We start from the raw sequence: 20,381 nt of genomic DNA, 5'->3' as shown, positions 1-20,381 counted from the left end.
CCCTTTGTGCTTGACTTCTCAAGAGAAGTCATGCAGTTACCTAAGACGAAAAGAAGGGAATAGTCGTATGACCTATCCCTCTTCTCGACTTTGGTTATGTACAGTACTCATACTGACAAGCTATTAAGACGAAGTAATGATTGCTCTGGAACAACCGAACTAAGTCCACAGCATAGTTCGTAACTGACTCGGGCGCTCTGACAGCTGCCGACTGACTGGTTCGGAATCAGTAGAGGCAAGTTGTCCAAGCATCCGGGTAGTCACGTGACCTTCGCCCCTTTAAAGAGTTATGCTGAGAGACCAAACAAATAAAATATTTGTTAGTCACCGATGCCGGACGGCGCGGCGATGATTCTCTTAATGCATAAGCTCAAAAGGCGAAAGTCAATTGCCTTCAAAAGACCGAGGTCCCTGATGGCAAAGAAAATCTCATAGACGTTGAATCTCAGTCTTAAGGCGAAACAACACTATGTGACGTTGAAGACGAAGGTAGGCAATGATGCAACCTACGTCTTCCAGCTGAATCGAGAGAAGAATCTCAAGATTCTAAACCTGTGCTTACAAATGACTGAAAACGCTAACCGCCATTTCATTGCTGTCCGTTGTGCAAATGAAAGCGGGGCGTTCTTCAGTAATGAAACCACAGGGGATAGCCGCCTGAAGAACTGCTTCTCATGGGCTGAACGTTTGGAAGTAGAGCTGGCAGGTGTGGGAGTAGGCGAGTCTTCATAACTCCTGCTAATCCGGGGTGAACAATGAACAATTGCACACCTCCGAATACAAGATATTTTGAGGACAAACTCAGATTCCGCAAAAATCATTCGCATTATCGAGATGCGATGAGCAAGAGACTATTACAGAATTCTGTTTACCGTGGGCGGTAAACAGAAAGATTAGAGTCGAATAGAAAAAATTTTTAAAAAATCTCTGTTTAAAATTCTCGCAATACCGAAGACGATGAATACTAGCGTCACAGCAGTAATAGATGGTCATTCATGTATGCGAGAATCCCCGTTAATCAGAGACTTAAGTCCGTGATTGTTGGGCAGAGATACGGTTGGTATTCAATCAAAGCAGGTGAGAAAGACATAACCAACCGTCAATCTCAAAGCGGCAGCTGGTACTGAATGCCTCGGGCAATTCAATACGCAGTAGCTGTCGCTGCACTCGTCATCCTGAGTTGCCAAGTAATCCTTTCCACGAAGGAATGCGTTCGGCTAGAACCACCGAGCATAAAAAAGATATGCTCGAGCAATTATATTATGCGAAACGAATTTCGGTAAATATAAAAGCTTAAATGGTGTTGTTGTGACAACACCATAAGTATATAAAATTGAAACTGGAAACTCCTGGGAGGTTGCAGGCACCCGAGTTGCAGTTCAATTGGGGAGAATACTTTTCGTCTAAGTCGCAATCCGTAGAATAACCAGGATATGCGCTACCCTCGGACCATTCAACTGCTTAGCAGAATCATGTCGCGAGGTTAATATACGTAGTATATTTGTAGGATTCTGAACAACGATCTCCATCCATAAATTCTTTCCTTCAAGAAAACAAAATAAGGATTGGAGATCGACCACTTCGGTCTCTATCAAGAGAGTGAAGAAGTCTTCCTCGAAGGAAAGCTTCAATGGTGAACAGAATACTAAGACGATAGTTCAAGCCAAACTGGATTATTCCCGTCCGTTCTTCTCTATTCCAGGTTGGTCGCCTACTGTGAGATAGTCTTCTTTCAGCAGCAGCTTTCTTCCTTCCTAATGCTAGAAATTCCAGGAATCGAGCATAGGCCGAGGTTCCCGATTATCGTGTAACATATCGGGGGATTCTCGTCTCGCTCACTTTGGACCGTGGTCTCGCCTAAGTGTTTGGAGATCGTAAGAAACTCTAACACTCTGAATGCGGCTAGAAATTCCGTAGAATTCTAACAAGCAGTCTGCGAAACCCCCCCACCGAATTCGTCAAACGATATCGGCTGGTGGTCCTCTCGATTCCCGTAGAAAACGAGAATGGGGCAGGATCCCTCCTCAACGACCGGGGCTTACGTCAGGTAGGACCCGAAGGTCCCCCTGGTAGCGCAGTCCCCAACGTGGGATCCTACAGAGAAATCTCTGTAGGATCCTTCCCCTTTCCCTCGTAGCCGTAAGGAGAGAGGGAATGGGGGAGGAATTGGATACTCGCTCGCCTTCCCAGTGGAACTAGCAGTTGGAGAAGAGTAGGCAGCCATCGCCTTGCGGCGATGGTCTCTCAGAGTCTGGGAAAACGTATCGTCAGGAGAAAACGTTTTCCCCCCGAGGAGGGTTACGAACTCTCACTGTAGGTAAGGGTCTGCCGCCACTGTGAACGTCGTCTGGGTGGGTGGGGCTGATCGACACCTGACAGGAGAGAGCCGATACGTCCTCCGACTCATTCCAGTCCTCGATCGCGAGGTCGAAACCTCTCAGGCAGGACCGAAGGAACGGAGTATTTAAATACGTCCGAAGACACGTAGAAACGCCGCTGTCGCAGTAGAGGAGGTGGAAGTAGCTTGATCGACCGGCCAGAACTGAGAGAGCCTTCTTGTCCGGAGACGAGAGACTCTGGTTCAAGACAGAATCGGCAAGCTCGATCGCGGCAAACCCACCGTCGGTTTGGGTTCCCTCTCGGGCCCCAAAACGACTCGAGCAGAGACATGGGCTCTGCTGGTGGGAGCGGCGATCCTTCCCCCAGGTCGTTGTGCTGACGAATCAGTGCAATAACCTGGGTAAAGTTACTCTGAATCTCGGAAGTTACAGCGTCTTGAGGAGTAGGAACCGTCCAGTCCCTCCAACAAGAGCAGCTCCCAGGACCCTCCTCCTTCAGAAGAAGGACCAGCAACAGATCCCTGACGGTTGCCTCCAATCACTTGCGCGTACGTCCTGGTTGGTCCTAAGACCAACCTGGCACGTGCGGCGTCGTGACGGGATCGTGAGCGGCGCATCTCTCACGATCACTCCTATATACCTCGCTCTTCCTGGCGTATGCCGAGGAAGTTGAAGGTTATCGGAGAAGAGACAGAACTGACGCTACCCCCTCCCCCCCTGACGGTCGCCTCCAATCACTTGCGCGTACGTCCTGGTTGGGTCTAAGACAATACGTGGCACGTGCGGCATCGTGACGGGATCGTGAGCGGCGCACCTCTCACGATCACTCCTAGCTACCTCGCTCTTCCCGGTGTAGCCCGAGGAAGTTGAAGGTAGTGGAGAGACAGACCTGACGCTCCCCCCCCGCTCGCTGGCAGGACCAGCGTACGTGGGGGCTGCAGCCGATCACCAACCCGCGGTGGGGATCGATCTGCAGGCCTGGCCGTGCGCTCACCTGTGGCGAGCGGCTCGACTGAGCACGTCGACCCCGGTCCCGTTGCGTCAGACGAGCTGCTGCTGGTCACCGTATCCGACCGGTCCCTGTGGGAGCGGCGGTCAGGTGACCTGCAGAGCTCGCTTTCGCCGTGAGCCCGGTGAGCGTCCTCGCGGCACGTCAACCGATGGTACCAGCCGAGGCTGGTACCGTCGGTCGAGGGGACCTGGGGGGACCTCTTCCCAGCCTCAACCCGTGGGCCGGTCAGAGACCGTCACGTCCACCCCCGAGGTACCGGCTGGTCGCTGCGAGAGCGGCCGCTGGCCTGGCGAGAGTCACCTGAGCGGCTCTCGACAGTCTTCTGCTCCGTGCCTCGGTCATGACGCTGAGCGAACTCAGGCGTCTTAACTTTGGCTGCACGGTCACCCGAAGGAGATCGTACACTCGGAACTTCTCGCGGACGAGAAACCGAGCCGGTACCTGGCTTAGCAGCAGAGCTGCCAAGACCAGGCGAGGGTGTACCAGCGTAGCCAGCACACCCTTGGTCCCCGTCTTCTTCTTCTTCTCAGAAGGGGAGACGGGCCCCGTTCCCGAAGGAACAGGAGGACCAGCAAAGAAGAAACCCCCCCCCCGTCACACCGGAGTGTGACGAGCCCTTCGAAGTTCCCGAAGGAGTCTTCTTAGGGGGAATATAACAAAACCCGGTTACCAGCTCGGTCGCTGCGAGCGCGGCCGCTGGCCTGGCGAGAGTCACCTGAGCGGTTCTCGCCAGCCTTCTGCTCCGTGCCGTGGTCCTTGGCGCCGAGCGAACTCTGGCGCCGAAACTTTGGCTGCACGGTCTCCCGAGGGAGAGCGTACACTCGGGATCTCCCGCGAACGAGAGACCGAGCCGGAACCTGGCGTAGCGGCATCGCCGCTAGCACCAGGCGAGGAAGTACCAGAGCTAACCGATACTCCTCTGGTCCCCGTCTATCTCTTCCTTACGGAAGGGGAGACGGGCTCCGCTCCCGAAGGAGCAGGAGGACCAGCAGAAGGACCCCCCGTCCCACCGAGGTGGGACGGGCCCTTAGAAGTTCCCGAAGGAGACTTCTTAGGGGGGGGGGAGGCAGCCTTCTTCTTCTTCGGCTTATGGGCCTTAGAAGTCGAAGGGGAAGAGGCAGCAGCAGACGAAGACGAAGATGACACCTTCCTCTTCTTCGTCAGCTCACGCAGGACAGTCGTCAGGTCCTCCATCCAGGCCGGAGTCGGGCCTATTGCCGAAGCAACACGGCCCGACTGCACCTGTCCGGAAGGACCTGGGACTGGGGAAGACACACCATGGGCAGGACCAGCATGGACAGGCGCAGGAACAGGAGCGACAGGAACAGCAACCAGCTCAGGAGCGGCAGGAACAGCGGCAGCGGTAAACACAGAAGGGACAGCCAAGCCAGTAGCGGGAACCACATCAGCGACAGGTACGGCAGGCCCAGCCATCGCCTCGTAGAATCATCGGCAGCCAGCGTGGTACTGGCGGCCGGTCCAGGGGCGAGCTGCTGGAACAGCGGAAGTCTGGGGCAGGCAACACGAAGAAAACACAGGCGGCGGCGGCGGCATACCCCTCCTCGGTACGGCGGCGACCGGCCCTAGAAAGCGGCAGACGGCGTCACCGACACAGCATGGGGAGTGTAGACCAGCGGGTGGGGAAGAGCAGCATAAGCGGCCGTGAAGGTTGTAGTGGAGACCACTCCAAGGTCACCGCCCCAGACCTCGCTAGACGCTGCAGCAGATCGTGGATGCTAGGCACGCCCTGCAGCCGCAGTGGCCCATACCTGGCCAAGGTCGTCTCCCACGGATGTAGCACCTGCGGTAGCACAGACAGATTAGTAAGAGGGGTTCCCTCACGCACGGGGGGGAGACATGCCCCACCCCGAACGGAAGGAAGGCCAAAGACCCAAAACAAAATACGAGGAAGCTGAGGCGGGGGGGGCAGGAAAGAAGCACGAAGAATCGGATACCAAGGGAGTCGCGGGAGAGCTTTCCGACGACTTCCTGGCAGACCTTCGCTTTCCCCTTCCCCTCCCCGACACAGCAGTGAAAAGTAATATGAAAATGAAAAACAGAATACTGCCCACTTTTCTTGCGATTCACCTTCATAGAACTTAAAGGGGGAAAAATCAATTCCCGGTAAGAGCGGAAACTTGATCCATAATAATATGATGCTAACATAAATATATATGAAAATGAACAATACTGCACTTGCTATTTTCACTTTCACAGCAATAAATCGTAAGGATTAATTCCCGGGTAAGAGCGGAAATTGATCCAAAATTAAATTTGATGCAATTAATAAATGAAAAATGAAAAGAAAACTGCATTGCGAATCCACTTTCATTGCATTCTATTCATACAAAATAAGAGGCTCTTGACCGAGCGCAATCAAGCTCTCGGCAACGAACGCACAGAGGGCAAAAATATAATGAAAAAGAGTACTTACATCTTTCAATTACACACTTTCGCCCAAAATACATGACTCGGCGCGAGTGCGCCCGCCCTCGGCACCGAGACACAATTCAAGGGTAATTCATGAAAAGAGCGGAAATCGCCGTCTCTACGGCGATAGCTCCATGTTGATTCATAATTAAGTAATGAAAATGAAAACAGTGTACTTACAGTTTCATTTTCAAGTCAAACAAAACCATTAGTAGAAAACCCAATATAAACAAAGCATACGAACGAGATGTGCGGGGCCAGAGAGCGATGACGAACACGTCCTTCACACCCGCGGCCGAAAGCAAAAGTGATTCTTCACCTCTCGGTGCGCGCGGGCGCGCGCACGATCGGACAAGCAGTTAACTACCGTTCTCCCCTTTTGTTCGAAGCTTACGACCGTCCCAGCTGCCGCTAGTTACCTTCCTATTGTTAAAGGACCGAGGGTTTGTATTACGTATCGGAACAAAACATAGTTTTGGTTTTTTAATACCCAAAATGGAATATGAAATTCATAATAATCATGATTTATTAAATTGTCTTTGTAAAAAGAGTACACCTTCGAGTTTCACCTCTGACATTCTCTTGCATTTATGTTTGTTTATCTTTGTTTCGGCAAGAATGTCATCATGCTAAAGAGGAAAATACAAGGAAAACATCTCGCTAACATACAGAAGAAAATTCGCTGTAATAAACCGAGTTAGTGAAGGGGAGCAGGGGGTTAACCGTAGGAAAGGAGTGCCCCATCTTGCTCAAGGCAGTGCCCTAGGCTACGATATATGAGCAAAGGGTGATCATCATTTATGATTAAATTATGATAAATAAAATAGTTTTGGTTTATTAATACACAAAAAAGAAATATACATTCATAATAATCATTATTTATTAACATTGTCTTTATAGAAATACGAAGGAAAACTTTGAACGCCCGTATCTCAAAACTATACTTATTGACCTTCAAAATCTATCTCCTCACTTAGTTTTAAAGCTATAACATTGGAATTTGATATATAACTCGGAAAGACATTATAGAACAATCAAATAGAGCTCTTTTTTCCAATTTTTGTTTCGTCTTTTTTTTATAAATTTTTTTCTCGTGATATATAGGGTTTATTTTTTTACCATATTGAAAAATTCATATCTAGCAAAAAAATGTTATTGTTATAATACAATTAAGTTTGTTCATACTTACCTGGCAGATATATATATAGCTGTATTTCTGACGTCCGACAGAATTTCAAAACTCGCGGCACACGTAGTGGGCGGCCAGGTGGTTAGTACCCATTCCCCGCCCGCTGGGAGGCGGTCTATCAGGAACCATTCCCATTTTTCTGTTCATATTTATTCATGACCCTTGTCTCCTGAGGGGAGGAGGGTGGGCACTCTAATTATATATATCTGCCAGGTAAGTATGAACAAACTTAATTGTATTATAACAATAACATTTTGTTCATGAAACTTACCTGTCAGATATATATATAGCTGAATCCCACCTTCGGATGGTGGGTAGAGACAGAATAGGATTTTTAGGAAACTTAAATTAAGTAAAAGATTTACTTCTTAGTTCCTTACCTGATAGCAAAGTAGACTCTGTGATTACTGTCACTTAAGCCTGCTTATGCTTTCATCAGAGTTGCCAGTCCAGGTTTGGACCTGTAGTGCTGGTGCACTCTGGATGCTCTGTCAACGGGGACGTGACCTCAATGTGACAAGACCATCTAGCCAAACATATGGCAGTAACACAGCAACCGACCACCACCAGACCAACTAACCAAAAAACCCCTGACATTAACACTAAGGAATGGGAGATTTCCACAGAAGATCTCACCATCAACCAAAAACACAATAAAAACTAACCTAACTAAGCTAAGGGATAGGGAGAGAGCTACCTTCAGCCCCCAAAACTGTGTCTGCCGAAATGTAAGGCCCCAAAGAACTACAGTTCTCGTAAATCGTTCTCACATCCCGGAGGTAATGTGAGGCGAATACGGAATTGCTCCTCCAAAAGGTGCTATCAAGTATATCTTTGATAGACATATTCCTTTGGAAGGCAAGAGAAGTAGCTACGGCTCTGACTCCGTGAGCTTTCACTTTAAAGAGGCTCAAATCAGTCTTCTGGCAAGATGAATGAGCCTTTTCTTTAACATGACGTCCCCTCAAAGAAGAAAGCAACAGCATTCTTTCGACAACGGCAAATTCTGGTTCTCTTCACCGAGCACCAGAGATTACCTGAGGGACCTCTTATCTCTTTAGTTCTATTCACATAGAACTTGAGAGCCCTGACAGGGCACAGGGCTCTCTCTGGTTCTTGACCCACGAGACTCGACATTCCTTTGATTTCAAAGCTCTTCGGCCAAGGATTAGACGGGTTCTCGTTCTTAGCCAAGAAAGACGGGCTCAACGAGCAGACAGCGTTGTCCCCCTTGAAGCCCACTAGGCTACTGAACGCTTGGATTTTCACTAACTCTCTTCGCCGTCGCCAGAGAAGCTAGGAAAAAGCGTTTTTTCTCGTCAAGTCCCTTAGAGAAGCTTCATGGAGAGGCTCAAAGGGACTTAGCATAAGATGTTTCAAAACCACATCGAGATTCCATGAGGGCGGTCTTGCTTGTGGAATCTTGGTGGTTCGAACGACCTTAAGAGATCGTGTAGATCCTTATTGTCAGAGAGGTCCAGTCCTCTGTGGCGAAAAAACGGCAGACAACATACTCCTATAACCTTTAACTTGTAGGAACTGCCAATTTCTGCACATTTCTTAGATAGAGTAAGAAATCTGCTATCTGATTCACAGAGGTCGTGGAAGAGGAAATTCCTTCCTTTTTGCACCATGCCCTGAAGGAGGACCACTTAGACTGGTAAGACAGCTCTTGAAGAGGCTCTTCGAGCATTAGCGATTGCTCTCGCAGCTGCCTTTGAAAAGCCTCTCGCTCTGGCCAACTTTTCGATAGTCTGAACGCAGTCAGAGCCAGAGCGGAGAGGTTTTGGTGAAACCTTTTGAAGTGAGGCTGTCTGAGTAGATCTCCCTCCAGGGCAACGTTTTGGGAAGTCCACAAGGAATGTCATGACCTCTGTGAAACCACTCTCTTGCTGGGCCACAGGTTGGGGGCAATCAGAGTCAACCTTGTCCCTTCTGAAGCTGCGAACTTCCTCATTACCTCCCCCCATGATCTTGAATGGGGGGGAAAGGCGTCAGATCCAGGGTCTGTCCAGTTCCAGAGCAACGCGTCCACTGCAATTGCCCCTGGATCCAGAACCGGGGAGCAATACAGAGGAAGCCTCTTCGTCCTCGATGTAGCGAACAGGTCGACTAGAGGAACGTCCCCACAATGTCCATAATTGGTTGACAGACTTCCTGGTGCAAGGTCCATTCTGTTGGCAGAATCTGATTTCGTCGACTGAGAAGGTCCGCCCTGACATTCTGAACCCCTGCCACGAATCTCGTCAGGATCTTGATGCGCCTTGCGTCTGCCCATAGCAGAACTTCTTTCGCAAGGAGAAAAAGGGATCTGGAGTGAGTTCCTCCCTGATTCTTTAGATATGCAAGGGCTGTGGTGCTGTCTGAGTTGACTTGAACGACCTTGCTTGACAGTTTGTCTTCGAAGAACTGCAGCGACAGGAATAGCAGCTGCCAGTTCCTTTACATTGATGTGCCAGGCTACCTGTTCCCCTCTCCAGGAGCCTGACACTTCCTCCCCCCCAGTGTTGCTCCCCAACCAGAAATGGAAGCGTCTGAGAACAACACTAGGTCGGGGCTCAGAAGATTTAAGGAGAAGCCCTCTCGTAAACTTCTGGGGAGGTCGTCGAGCCACCATCCTTAAGTGGCCTTTTCTATTACTTTGCTTTTGATGATCCTTAGGATCGCATTCAGGTCCTCCTTTCGACTTCCATTCTTCCGCAAGGAAAAATTGAAGAGGCCTGAGGTGTAGTCTTTCCCAGCGAGACAAACTTTTCTAGCGAGGAAATGGTGCCCAGCAGACTCATCCACTCCCTCACCAAACAAGCTTCTCTCTCTAGGAAGGCTGCGACTTTCTCTAACCCCAGTCGCTGACGTTCCTGGGATGGAAACGCCCGAAAAGCCACTGAATCCATCTGAATCCCCAGATACACGATGGACTGTGTCGGGGTCAGATGCGACTTTTCGGAGTTGACCAAAAGACCCAGAGACTTTGCTAGGGCTAACGTTAATTGAAGGTCCTTCAGACATTCCGCCTCGACGACGCTCTGATCAGCCAATCGTCGAGGGTAGAGGGATTCCTTGGATCCCTGACGAATGGAGCCACTTCGCTACATTCCTCATTATCATTGTGAAAACCATCGGGGCCGTGCTGAGACCGAAACAAAGGGCTCTGAATTGCCAAACCCTGTTGTCTAAGACGAATCTCAGGTACTTCCTTGAAAGAGGGTGGACGGGGACGTGGAAGTACGCGTCCTGCAGGTCCAGAGACACCATCCAGTCGCCAGGTCTCAAGGCTCCCAGCACCGACTGAGGCGTCTCCATTTTGAACTTGATCTTTTCTACAAAAAGATTGAGCCTGCTCACATCCAGGACTGGGCGCCAACCCGACGACTGCTTCGGCACCAGGAAAATCCTGTTGTAGAAGCCCGGTGACCCTCCAGGTCCACTTGTTCCACCGCTCTTTTTTCGACCATCTGGTCTAACAGATCGAAAAGAATACTTTTCTTCTCTCCCTGATAAGATGGAGAGAGGTCTCTGGGAGTTGATGTTAAAGGAGGAGGATGTAAAAAGGGGATCTTGTACCCCTGCTCTACGATCTTGAGAGTCCAAGGATCCGCCCCTCTCTGCCTCTATGCCTCCGCAAAGAACTTCAGCCTGGCCCCGACTGGCGTCTGAAGGACAAGATCTTCATTTGGTGGGTTTGGTTTTAAATGAAGCTCTTCCTCTCGAAAAAACCTCTCCCTCGAGGAGCTGCTCTCGAGGGGGTGCCCCTCCCGCGAAAGGGTTTGACTTTCTTCGGGGGTTTACTGAATGCAGATGTGGAAGGAACTGCTGGACGTCTTGAAGACTGTACCAAGAGGTCCTGGGTCGCCTTCTCTTGCAAACTCGTTGCAAGATCCTTTACCATAGCCTGGGGGAAAAGATGGTCCGAAAGAGGGCGCAAAGAGCAATTCCGCTTTCTGAGCGGGAGAGAAACCGACTTAGCGGTAAAATTGCATAAGAGAGCTCTTTTCTTTAGGAAAGCCGTTCCAAAATGAGAAACTAGCTCCTCCGAACATCCCATGACGGCCTTGTCCATACATGACAACACGCTGGACAGCTCCCCCAGACTGAGAGAATCAGGACTTCTAGACTGAAGATCTAAAACTCCCAGGCACCAGTCCTAAGAAATTAAAGACATTCAAAGTACGAAGCAGTCCCTTCAAGTGGTGGTCCGTCTCCACAGGAGTCCAGGGACCCTTAGCAGACGATAAGATAGACCTCCTCTGAGCGTCCACTAAAACTGGAGAAGTCACCCAGAGCGGGTCGAAGGAACCTTTACTCCCAAGTCCTCCTTGGTTTCATACCAAATTCCTCCTTTCCGGCGAGTCTAGAGGGAGGAAGGGCGAAAGTGGTCTTGCCCTGATCCTTCCTTCGAGACATGAAATCTTGAAGTTTCTTGAAAGCCCTCTTGGTCGACAGCGATGTCTTCATTTCGACGAACTCAGGGGTCTTAACGGACTTAGAAGACGAAAAGTTGAGAGGGAGGAGACCTAGGGGCTGCCGGCTGGAACTTATCCCCGAAGGATGAACGTAACAGCCTGACAAGAACCTTATAGTCCGAGACAGCTGAAGCTACAGGAGGTTCTTCTTCGACAGAACTCCCTGGACTACTAAGTTCCCCTTCCTCCCTAAGAGGAACTGGAGAACGTCCATCAGGAGAGGGCGTACGTCCAGCAGTCTCAAGCCTGAACAAAGACTTCCGTTGATTGGAAGTACCCGCTACAGGTACAGAATCGCCCTTACGACGATCCTTAGAAGGACGGACATCCTGCGAACGCAGCGCGTCCTTTGAAGCAACGGGAACTGTCTTAGCAGACACGTCCCTACGAGAGGAAGCGCGAGCTTCCTGACGAGAGGCACCAAAAGCGTCCTGGCCTTAGCCAAGCAAAGCGTCCTGACTCGGAAGCGTCCTCAAAAGCATCCTGCCTCGTTCGAAAAGCGTCCTGCTTCGAAAGGCGAGCGTCCTGCCGAGCGGTCCTCAAAGGCGTCCTGTCGAGAACGCAAAGCGTCCTGCTTCGAACGCCGACGTCCTGCCGAGCGTCCTCAACAGCGCCCTGCCGAGAGCGCAAAGCGTCCTGCTTCGAACGCCGAGCGTCCTGGCGAGCGTCCTCTACTGCTGCGAGAGCGAAAGATCTACTCAGACGAACGAGAACGGTGATGATCCGGAGGTGGAGAGAGAGACGATCGGACGACGAGAGGAATGAGACTGCTTCGTCCTCTTGACGGGCAGCCTAACGTCCTTTCTACGCTTAGGCTCGACTGCTGCTGGGCGAGTCCTCTGAGCCATAAGAGACGTAATCTGGTCCTGAAGGGACACGAGGATATCCTTCGTAGGTGACGAAGGAGCAGAAGAAGGGGCAGGACTGACCCTGCGAGAAGGCGAGGGGCGAGGGGACGCCTCCTTCCTTCTAGCAGGTACAGCTACCTGCTTCTCAGGTGAACACGCCTGTGCGCCGAAACCAACGTCCTCGTCGGTAGAAACCCTACCTCTCTTCTGAGGAGGAAAGGCGTCATACGCGTCCTCTGACGAAAGCGGTGACATAGGACGTTCCACTATTACGCGTGCCAATCCAACAATCCAGAAGTCGATACCAAAAGTCAATCCAGATAATTTAAAGCGAGATAAATCAAAAATCCTAGACGGAGGTAATGTAAACAGTTGTTTCCAGCACCGGCGACAGAAAAAATATGAACAGAAAATGGGAATGGTTCCCCATCGATATCCGCCTCCCACAGCTGGCGGGAATGGGCGGTACTACCACCTAGGCCGCCCACTACGTGTGCCGCGAGTTTTGAAATTCTGTCGGACGTCAGAAAAAAAATTACAGCTATATATATATCGACAGGTAAGTTCATGAACAAAATGACTTTTAGAAAAAAAAACTCTCCATTTGATTGGAGGTCTACATCAGGTCTATATATGGTAGTAATCCCAGGTCTTAATATTAAATATCAAGGGAGGAGATAGAATTTGAAAAATGGTTATTTTCAGGATAAATTGCCCTGGCGTCACAAAACCAAAGGTCAGAGGCAAAAATCATATGCGGTTTGGAGATGTCCCAAGTCACCTTATTAAGTGGTATGAATGTCAAAGTCCTGTCGTTAAAAAACGGCATTAGCCGGCCGGCCCCCTTAATAGCGGCCACACCTTTTGGCCATTTCAATAAATGACTTTAATTCTCATGACCATTTAGAATTATAAAAATGCCAAGGTAAACAATGATGAATCACAAACATTAAATGACTGCTGAAATAAACTGATGCTGCTGGTTTAGAAGTCTGGCTCTGGATTAAAGCTACTTTACACATCCATTTAAAATAAGTAACCCCTGAACTCAACAGACCTCAACATCACTCAACTTTACAAATGAGCATCATAATTACGGTGATTTTTGCTAGGCTACCTTTTAAGACATGATGCAGTTCGCCCACATATGTCTTAAACCAGTGGCGCCTGTATGAGTGGATTATTATTAAACATCAATATCAGCAAAAAACTCAAAACTTATATATTATAATAATAAATAATAATAATAAATAATAATAATAATAATAATAATAATAAATAATAATAATAATAAAAATAATAATAATAAATAATAATAATAATAATAATAATAATAATATAATAATAATAATAATAATAATAATAATAATAAATAATAATAATAATAATAATAATAATAATAATAATAATAATAATAAATAATAAATAAATAATAAATAAGAAATAATAATAAATAATAAATAAATAAATAAATAAATAATAAATAATAATAAATAATAATAAAAAATAATAATAATAAAAATAATTAAAAATATAAAAATATAAAAATAAAAAATAAAAAATAATAAAAATAATAAAAATAATAATAAAAATAATAAAAATAATAAAAATAATAATAATAATAATAATAATAATAATAATAATAATAATAATAATAATAATAATAATAATAATAATAATAATAATAATAATAATAATAATAAATAATAATATAATAATAATAATAAGTAGTAGTAGTAGTAGTAGTAGTAGTAGTAGTAGAGTAGTATATTAGTAGTAGTAGTAGTAAAGTAAGTAGTAGTTTTAGTAGTAGTATAGTAGTAGTATATAAAGAACTATTTTCAGAAATCAAGTGTAAAATAAAATACAAAAATCAACAATGAACCAACAGGCTGAGAGGGATCAAGATTACGAGAAAGAAAGAAGAACATGACAGCAGGTAAATGTGGAAAGGAATGAAACAAAATTCATAAGTTGCAACAGACGAGAGAGAGAGAGAGAGAGAGAGAGAGAGACGAGAGAGAGAGTGGAGAGAGCAGAGAGAGCGAGAGAGGAGGAGAAATCTTTCTTGAAACAGACACATAGAAAGCGAGAGACAGGGGGAGGAGGAGGAGGAGGAGGAGGAGGAGGAAACGGAAACAGATAAGTACAACAGTCAATGTTTATAGGGTATATCTTGAGGATTTATTTTCTTTTTTGAACTAATAATGATGATTTCAAAATGAAAATATTGAAATAAAGTACTCTCTAAGAACAGACAAACATTCAATAATTGGCAGGAAACTATGAGAATTGTAATTAGCTTTGGTCAACGGGGAGAATGGAATGGAATACTATATAATTTAGGCCAAAGGCCAAGCACTGGGACCTAAGAGGTCATTCAGCACTGAAAGGAAAAATGAGAGTAGAAAGGTTTGAAAGGTGTAACAGGAGGAAAACCTCACAGTTGCATTATGAAACAATTGTTAGGTTTGTTTATATGGTGTTTTTACATTTCATGGAACCAGTGGTTATTTAGCAACGGGACCAACGGCTTTACATGACTTCTGAACCACGTCGAGAGTGAACTTCTATCACCAGAAATACACATCTTTCACTCCTCAATGGAATGGCCGAGAATCGAACTCGCGACCACCAAGGTGGGATGCCAACACCATACCAACTATGCCACTGAGGCACTAAACAATTGTTAGATTATGGAAAGTAAGAAGAAGAAAGAGAACATGAACGGAGGTACAGTAAAATGAATGAAAGGGGGTACAGCTAGGGGCCAAATGGACGCTGAAAAGATCCTTAACTAATACCTACAGTGCACCACATGAGGTGCACTGCAGGTACTACGTACCCTCTATGGGGGTAAAAGGGGAGAGAAATAAAATTTAAAAAATAGCTTGTTTAGTATCCAATGATAAACTGTTACTTCCGTTTGTCGTTGTGCTCGTTATATACACCAGTAACGTACATTTATCACAAATAGTAGTAGGTACATGCAGATAACTGAAGAAGGTAAATAAAAACCAATATCTATTGGAATTGACACTATTTATGACAGCTCATTTGGACTATCCATCTCAGTGTCCGGGCTTGTATCTAGACGGCAATGACTTGCTGCAGACTTATAGTGGCAGTAACATTAAAGATTGGTATTTCAAATCCAAATAAGACTAATTCATCATCTACAGTAGAACCTAAACTAGTCTCTTTCAAATATGTATGCTATGTTCACAGATAGAAATAAGGTATTCAGCGAATATGAGATTTGGCAGGAATTATGGAAAAATATAAATGACCCACCAAAAAACTGCTATCAGCTTTACAGAAGTGTGAAAAAATGTTTTTTCCAAATATACACATGCTGCTCCAAATTGGAGTGACAATGCCAATCACAACAGCAACAGCAGAACAATCTTTTTCGACACTGAGAAGATTGAAAACTTATCTCAGAACAACTATGACTGCTGATCGACTTTCTAACTTGGCTTTATCCATGTGCATAGGGATATTGAAATAAATGCAGAGGATGTGACTTGATAAGTTTGCTTTAGAAGGCAAACATTGACCAGGAAATGCTTTACCCAGTTTACCATTTGTGAAACATGTCAATTAAATAGGTTGTGCCAAATATCTATCTTTCTTTTTTACTTTACTGGTATATTATGGGCATTGCTTTATTTGCTTAAACTACTCTGCAGTATGCAACTAATACAAGTGTAGCAGATAATCTAACATTTGTGGTAAAGAATGGTATGAATGATCTATATTTCATTTTTGATTAATAGGTATTCTCTAACTATTGAAACTGGAATGTATTATATATCCCAATTTCAGTCAATCTGTAACTGGTTTCCATCTAACAAGAATAATTATTGGTTACAGGTTTTTCATATTAACTACCATAAAAGTACAACTAACCCCAGACACCCTAGCTTATTGCCTCGTGCCTTCAATGCTTGCTGCTCCTACATTTTAACACACAGCAACCCCCTTTCCTAAATCCTGGATCTGCTACTGTCTTAAACTGAATGATAAATATAACGCCGTAGTTCAGTTTTTTGCTAATTTTGCTAATTGTGCTAGAAATTATATGGAATTAACGATAGCTGTGGGATATCTTGAACGTTCAGAAGGACAAACACCATAAGCATCTGAGAAGTTGAGGGGCTAATGTTCATCAGTAAAATTCTTTAAAAATGGTTCCAATCTTTAAAAAGAGATGATCACTCTACTTACCTGTTTGAGAACCCACAGGTTGCGATATAATTTCCTAAAACATCAAAATCTGAAAGAATGCCACTATGTGCTTGAAAGGAATGCTCCTGTCGCATGGTCCTCGGATCTTTCAAGCTGATTCTCCCAGAAACATCACCACAACACACAAACCTTGGATGATCACGAAGAATGGCACATCCATTTTCACCTACATCATGCTGGAATGTCAAGAGAAAATTGTATTAAGTTACTTGCAATAGTTTACTTAGTCTTTCAGTATCACATTTGCATTTGTGAACAATTTTTATATATAAGACATTTTAACATAATGAGGACAAACACTATTTCACAGATGTCCAAATACAATAAATAAAGTGTGATTTTTACACAAAGTAAATAAAATTTCACCCAGCCTTAAAGTTAAGCCCGACTTACTAAGGTGAACCTGAAAACATGATTGAGAATAATTTTTAAAATTCCAGGACGTTCCAAAAGGCAACGTCTGCATTTTCCATGAATGCTCGGCATACCAAGAAAATAAAAAAATATATGAACACTTCAGCTTACCACAAAGGAATTATGATTGGGGATCACTACATATTACCATCTTACTAATGTACAGTAATATCTCTAACATAAGCAAGGTTAGGTTCCAGACCCCCTCGCACAAGGGGAATTTTTGTGCAAGTTTGGCACAATCTCTAAAAACACTAATAAATGCTTACTTTTAGAGAACACTAAACATGTCCCTAATCATGCACCTTAAGTATTAAGCTAACATTTTAATGAAATTAAAGTTACTGTAATTTCATTTAAAAGTTAGCATATTACATTACCCTTAAAATAGAAATACAAAATGGTTTGTAAAAATATAGGAGTGTGTGAAGATTACATATATGCAACATATTTCTCCCTTCTTTCCCCCTTCCAACCGATGATCTATTTTCACAAGTCTTATCAACCACTTTTAAGAAATTCTTTATTCTGTCTCTTTCTCTTTGTTCTGACATTCCTTTTCATGAACAAACAGTGCTTTTATTTGGACTAATACAACTCTTAGTCATGTGTCTGTTTTAGAACAGTGCAATTACAGTTCTAGAAACTAAAGGTAAAATAGTTCAATTAAAAATCATCTGCTACTGCTAACTACAACAGGAGAGATGAGAGAAGACGAAGAAGAGAGAAGGCGAGACGTGAGAGATGAGGAGAGAGAGAGAGAGGAGAGAGGCGTAGTCTTTACATAAGTATTAAGCTAATTTTTAAATGAAATTATTAATTAAATGAAATTAAAGTTACTGTAATTTCATTTAAAAGTTACCATTAAAAGGAGAAATAAATGGTTGGTAAAAACACAGGAGTGTGTGAAGATGAAGAGAGAGAGAGAGAGAGAGAGAGAGAGAGAGAGAGAGAGAGAGAGAGAGAGAGAGAGAGAGAGAGAGTGTTACGTAAAACTAGTTGTCTGGCGCTTTTATAATATTTTATTGGCAAAGAACAATTGGACACAGCAGCTGAAATGCATAGTAGGTATACCTAATATGCAGTTTAGGTCAATAAATTTGTTTGTATGGTGTTTTTACGTGCATGGAACCAGTGGTTATTCAGCAACGGAACCAATGGCTTTATGTGACTTCCGAACCACGTCGAGAGTGAACTTCTATCACCAGAAAGACACATCTCTCACCCCTCAATGGAATGCCTGAGAACCTAACTTGTGGCCACCGAGGTGGCACACCAAAACCATACCGATCACACCACCGAGGCGCTCTTTAGGTCAATAAAGGCATAGGTTCTGAGTTTTATGGAACACACCCACCCGTCCCTCCTCACCTAGTTCAGGAAATGAATATGGATCATCCAGCTGTGAGCTACATGTGTTACCACATCTAACTACAAGTCCATAAAGTGAATTTGATTACTATTCATCAATATTAAATAAGTGCAACTGCCCAATTATTTAATAAGAATTTTATTTTCCTCATTAATATTATCTATTAGTTAATTCTCTCATTCAGGTTATTTCATACATAAAAAAAAGGGCAATTTGTACATCTTGAACAAAGGAAATTTTTGCAGTATGTCATCATCTTTCAGACACCTTTCAATGCCTAGTATAATTACCTAATAATTCAGGACTATCTCCTATCTCCCTTTGCTAAGTCTAAGCAGCAAGTGACTACAGGCACCTTACCTTTCTTCCCCCAAGTAAACTCAGAAAAGGAGGCAGCAGTTGCCACTGTAATGGAGAAAGTACCATGAAATTGGAGGAAGCTGTAGAAAGGTGGTAAGCATCCCCACACGCACAGCAGCGAATGAGAAGGATTCCCAGGGTCAGAATCCTCTCCATTCCAGGCCAAAGCTTGAAAGAAGTCCACAAGAGGCAGAAAGAGATCTGGCTCTTAATTAAGGCCAGCTTTGCTAGTATAGCTGTCCATAAAGGCAAGGTAAATAATGGTATCTTGGGTATCACAATGCTGTCTGGGAGAAAGAGACCTCTCAGTCAGAAAACTCGTCTTCACAAAAGGACACAAAAACATCACCAATCCAGGGTTTATCCTAGAAGGCTGGTGGGTGAGAAGAAACGAATGCTCTCCTTGGATGCCACCAAAAGTACTTCTTCAACCAAAAGTTTGTGACCAAGAAAGACATCTGACTCAGTTCAGAGGCAGTGTAAACGAGGATCAACCATACATCAACCATACCAGTGATATAAAATCCCAAAAGACTCCACCATGCACTGAGTAGGATGTACTATTCATACCACAACAGCAGAATAAACCAAAAAGAAAGCCAACATCATCATCCTGGAGTCAGAAAGGGGAAAATCAAGTACTTCATCAACAATATACTTGATAAGAATCCACCAGCAACAAAGAAGAATAGCTAAGTGAGAAGGTAGGTCTCCCACCTTCTCATTTAAATATACCTTGCTACTGAGCTTAATCAACCATACAAGCTTTTTCAATGGCATAGGCATATAAAAGAGAGTATGTATCATGAAAGGAACAACTCAATAGAAACAAATCTACAAGCTACAGGAGTAATGGTCCTTGTCCTAATCCAGTCTTTGAGTGCTCTCTTCATTCCTAAAAGCAAGCCTAAACACCCTGGGGCATTCAGTATCTCATTTCCACCCTAAATAAATATTCAAGCTAACCAATACATGATGTAAAAACTAATTTCAAAACTGAAAAAATACAAACTTATCAATCATATACTGTACTTCCCAGCACTGAAAATGCAGTCCAATTATGAAAAACATTTCTGAACACAAAAAAAAAAATACCTGTATTTTATTTTAGTTCTATTATTTTAATAATACTACTTTTTAATGTTAACTGATTTTAACATTAAATCAGCTTTTCTGAAGTTAACAAACCAGCCACCTTAAAAATCAGATAGATTATAAAGTACTAACATACACTACCCATTTGCCTTACATCAGATATGTCCTCAACCATCACTGTCACAGTACTACATGCAAATGGATAGGACTACATCTGGTAGGGTATTTTAAGATTCTGATTGTATTGGAAGTAGGTTTATACAAGAATTTCTCTTATGCTTCAGGCACAGGAAAAACTATGCGCCGCAAGAGGAAATATTAGAACTACAAATACAGAATAAGTTACATTTGGTTCCAACAAAACAAGAGCATGACATCCCAAACAGAATAAAATAAAAATATCAAGATTACAATCCATACTATACAAATTTTACAAATAGATGGAACAGATGGAAAAAATGTTACAGATAGAGGGAAAAAATGCTAATCTTCAAAACCTGAAAATATTTTGGACATTTTTACCAAGTATGAAAGAGTCAGGGGTGAATTACTTTAAGAAACTACTATCACAAAAAGGTAACACATTACAAACTTTCCACTTTGATTAC

The 20,381-nt window shown here is 44.4% G+C and overlaps 1 protein-coding gene across 1 annotated transcript in view; it reads right to left on the bottom strand.

Moving 5' to 3' along the window:
* Nucleotides 1–20,381, bottom strand: part of LOC135224637 (PAN2-PAN3 deadenylation complex catalytic subunit PAN2-like) — a 93,190-nt gene that overhangs the window by 53,491 nt on the left and 19,318 nt on the right. Inside the window, exon 6 of the mRNA XM_064263846.1 lies at nt 16,512–16,708. Within this exon, the coding sequence (XP_064119916.1) occupies nt 16,512–16,708 (197 nt within the window). The remainder of the gene's footprint in view (nt 1–16,511; nt 16,709–20,381) is intronic.

This window comes from Macrobrachium nipponense, chromosome 12 (genome assembly GCF_015104395.2).
Source record: "Macrobrachium nipponense isolate FS-2020 chromosome 12, ASM1510439v2, whole genome shotgun sequence".
Lineage (NCBI taxonomy): Eukaryota > Metazoa > Arthropoda > Malacostraca > Decapoda > Palaemonidae > Macrobrachium > Macrobrachium nipponense.
Note: the sequence above shows the minus strand (reverse complement) of the source record. Positions and strands in the feature narration are given on the sequence as shown.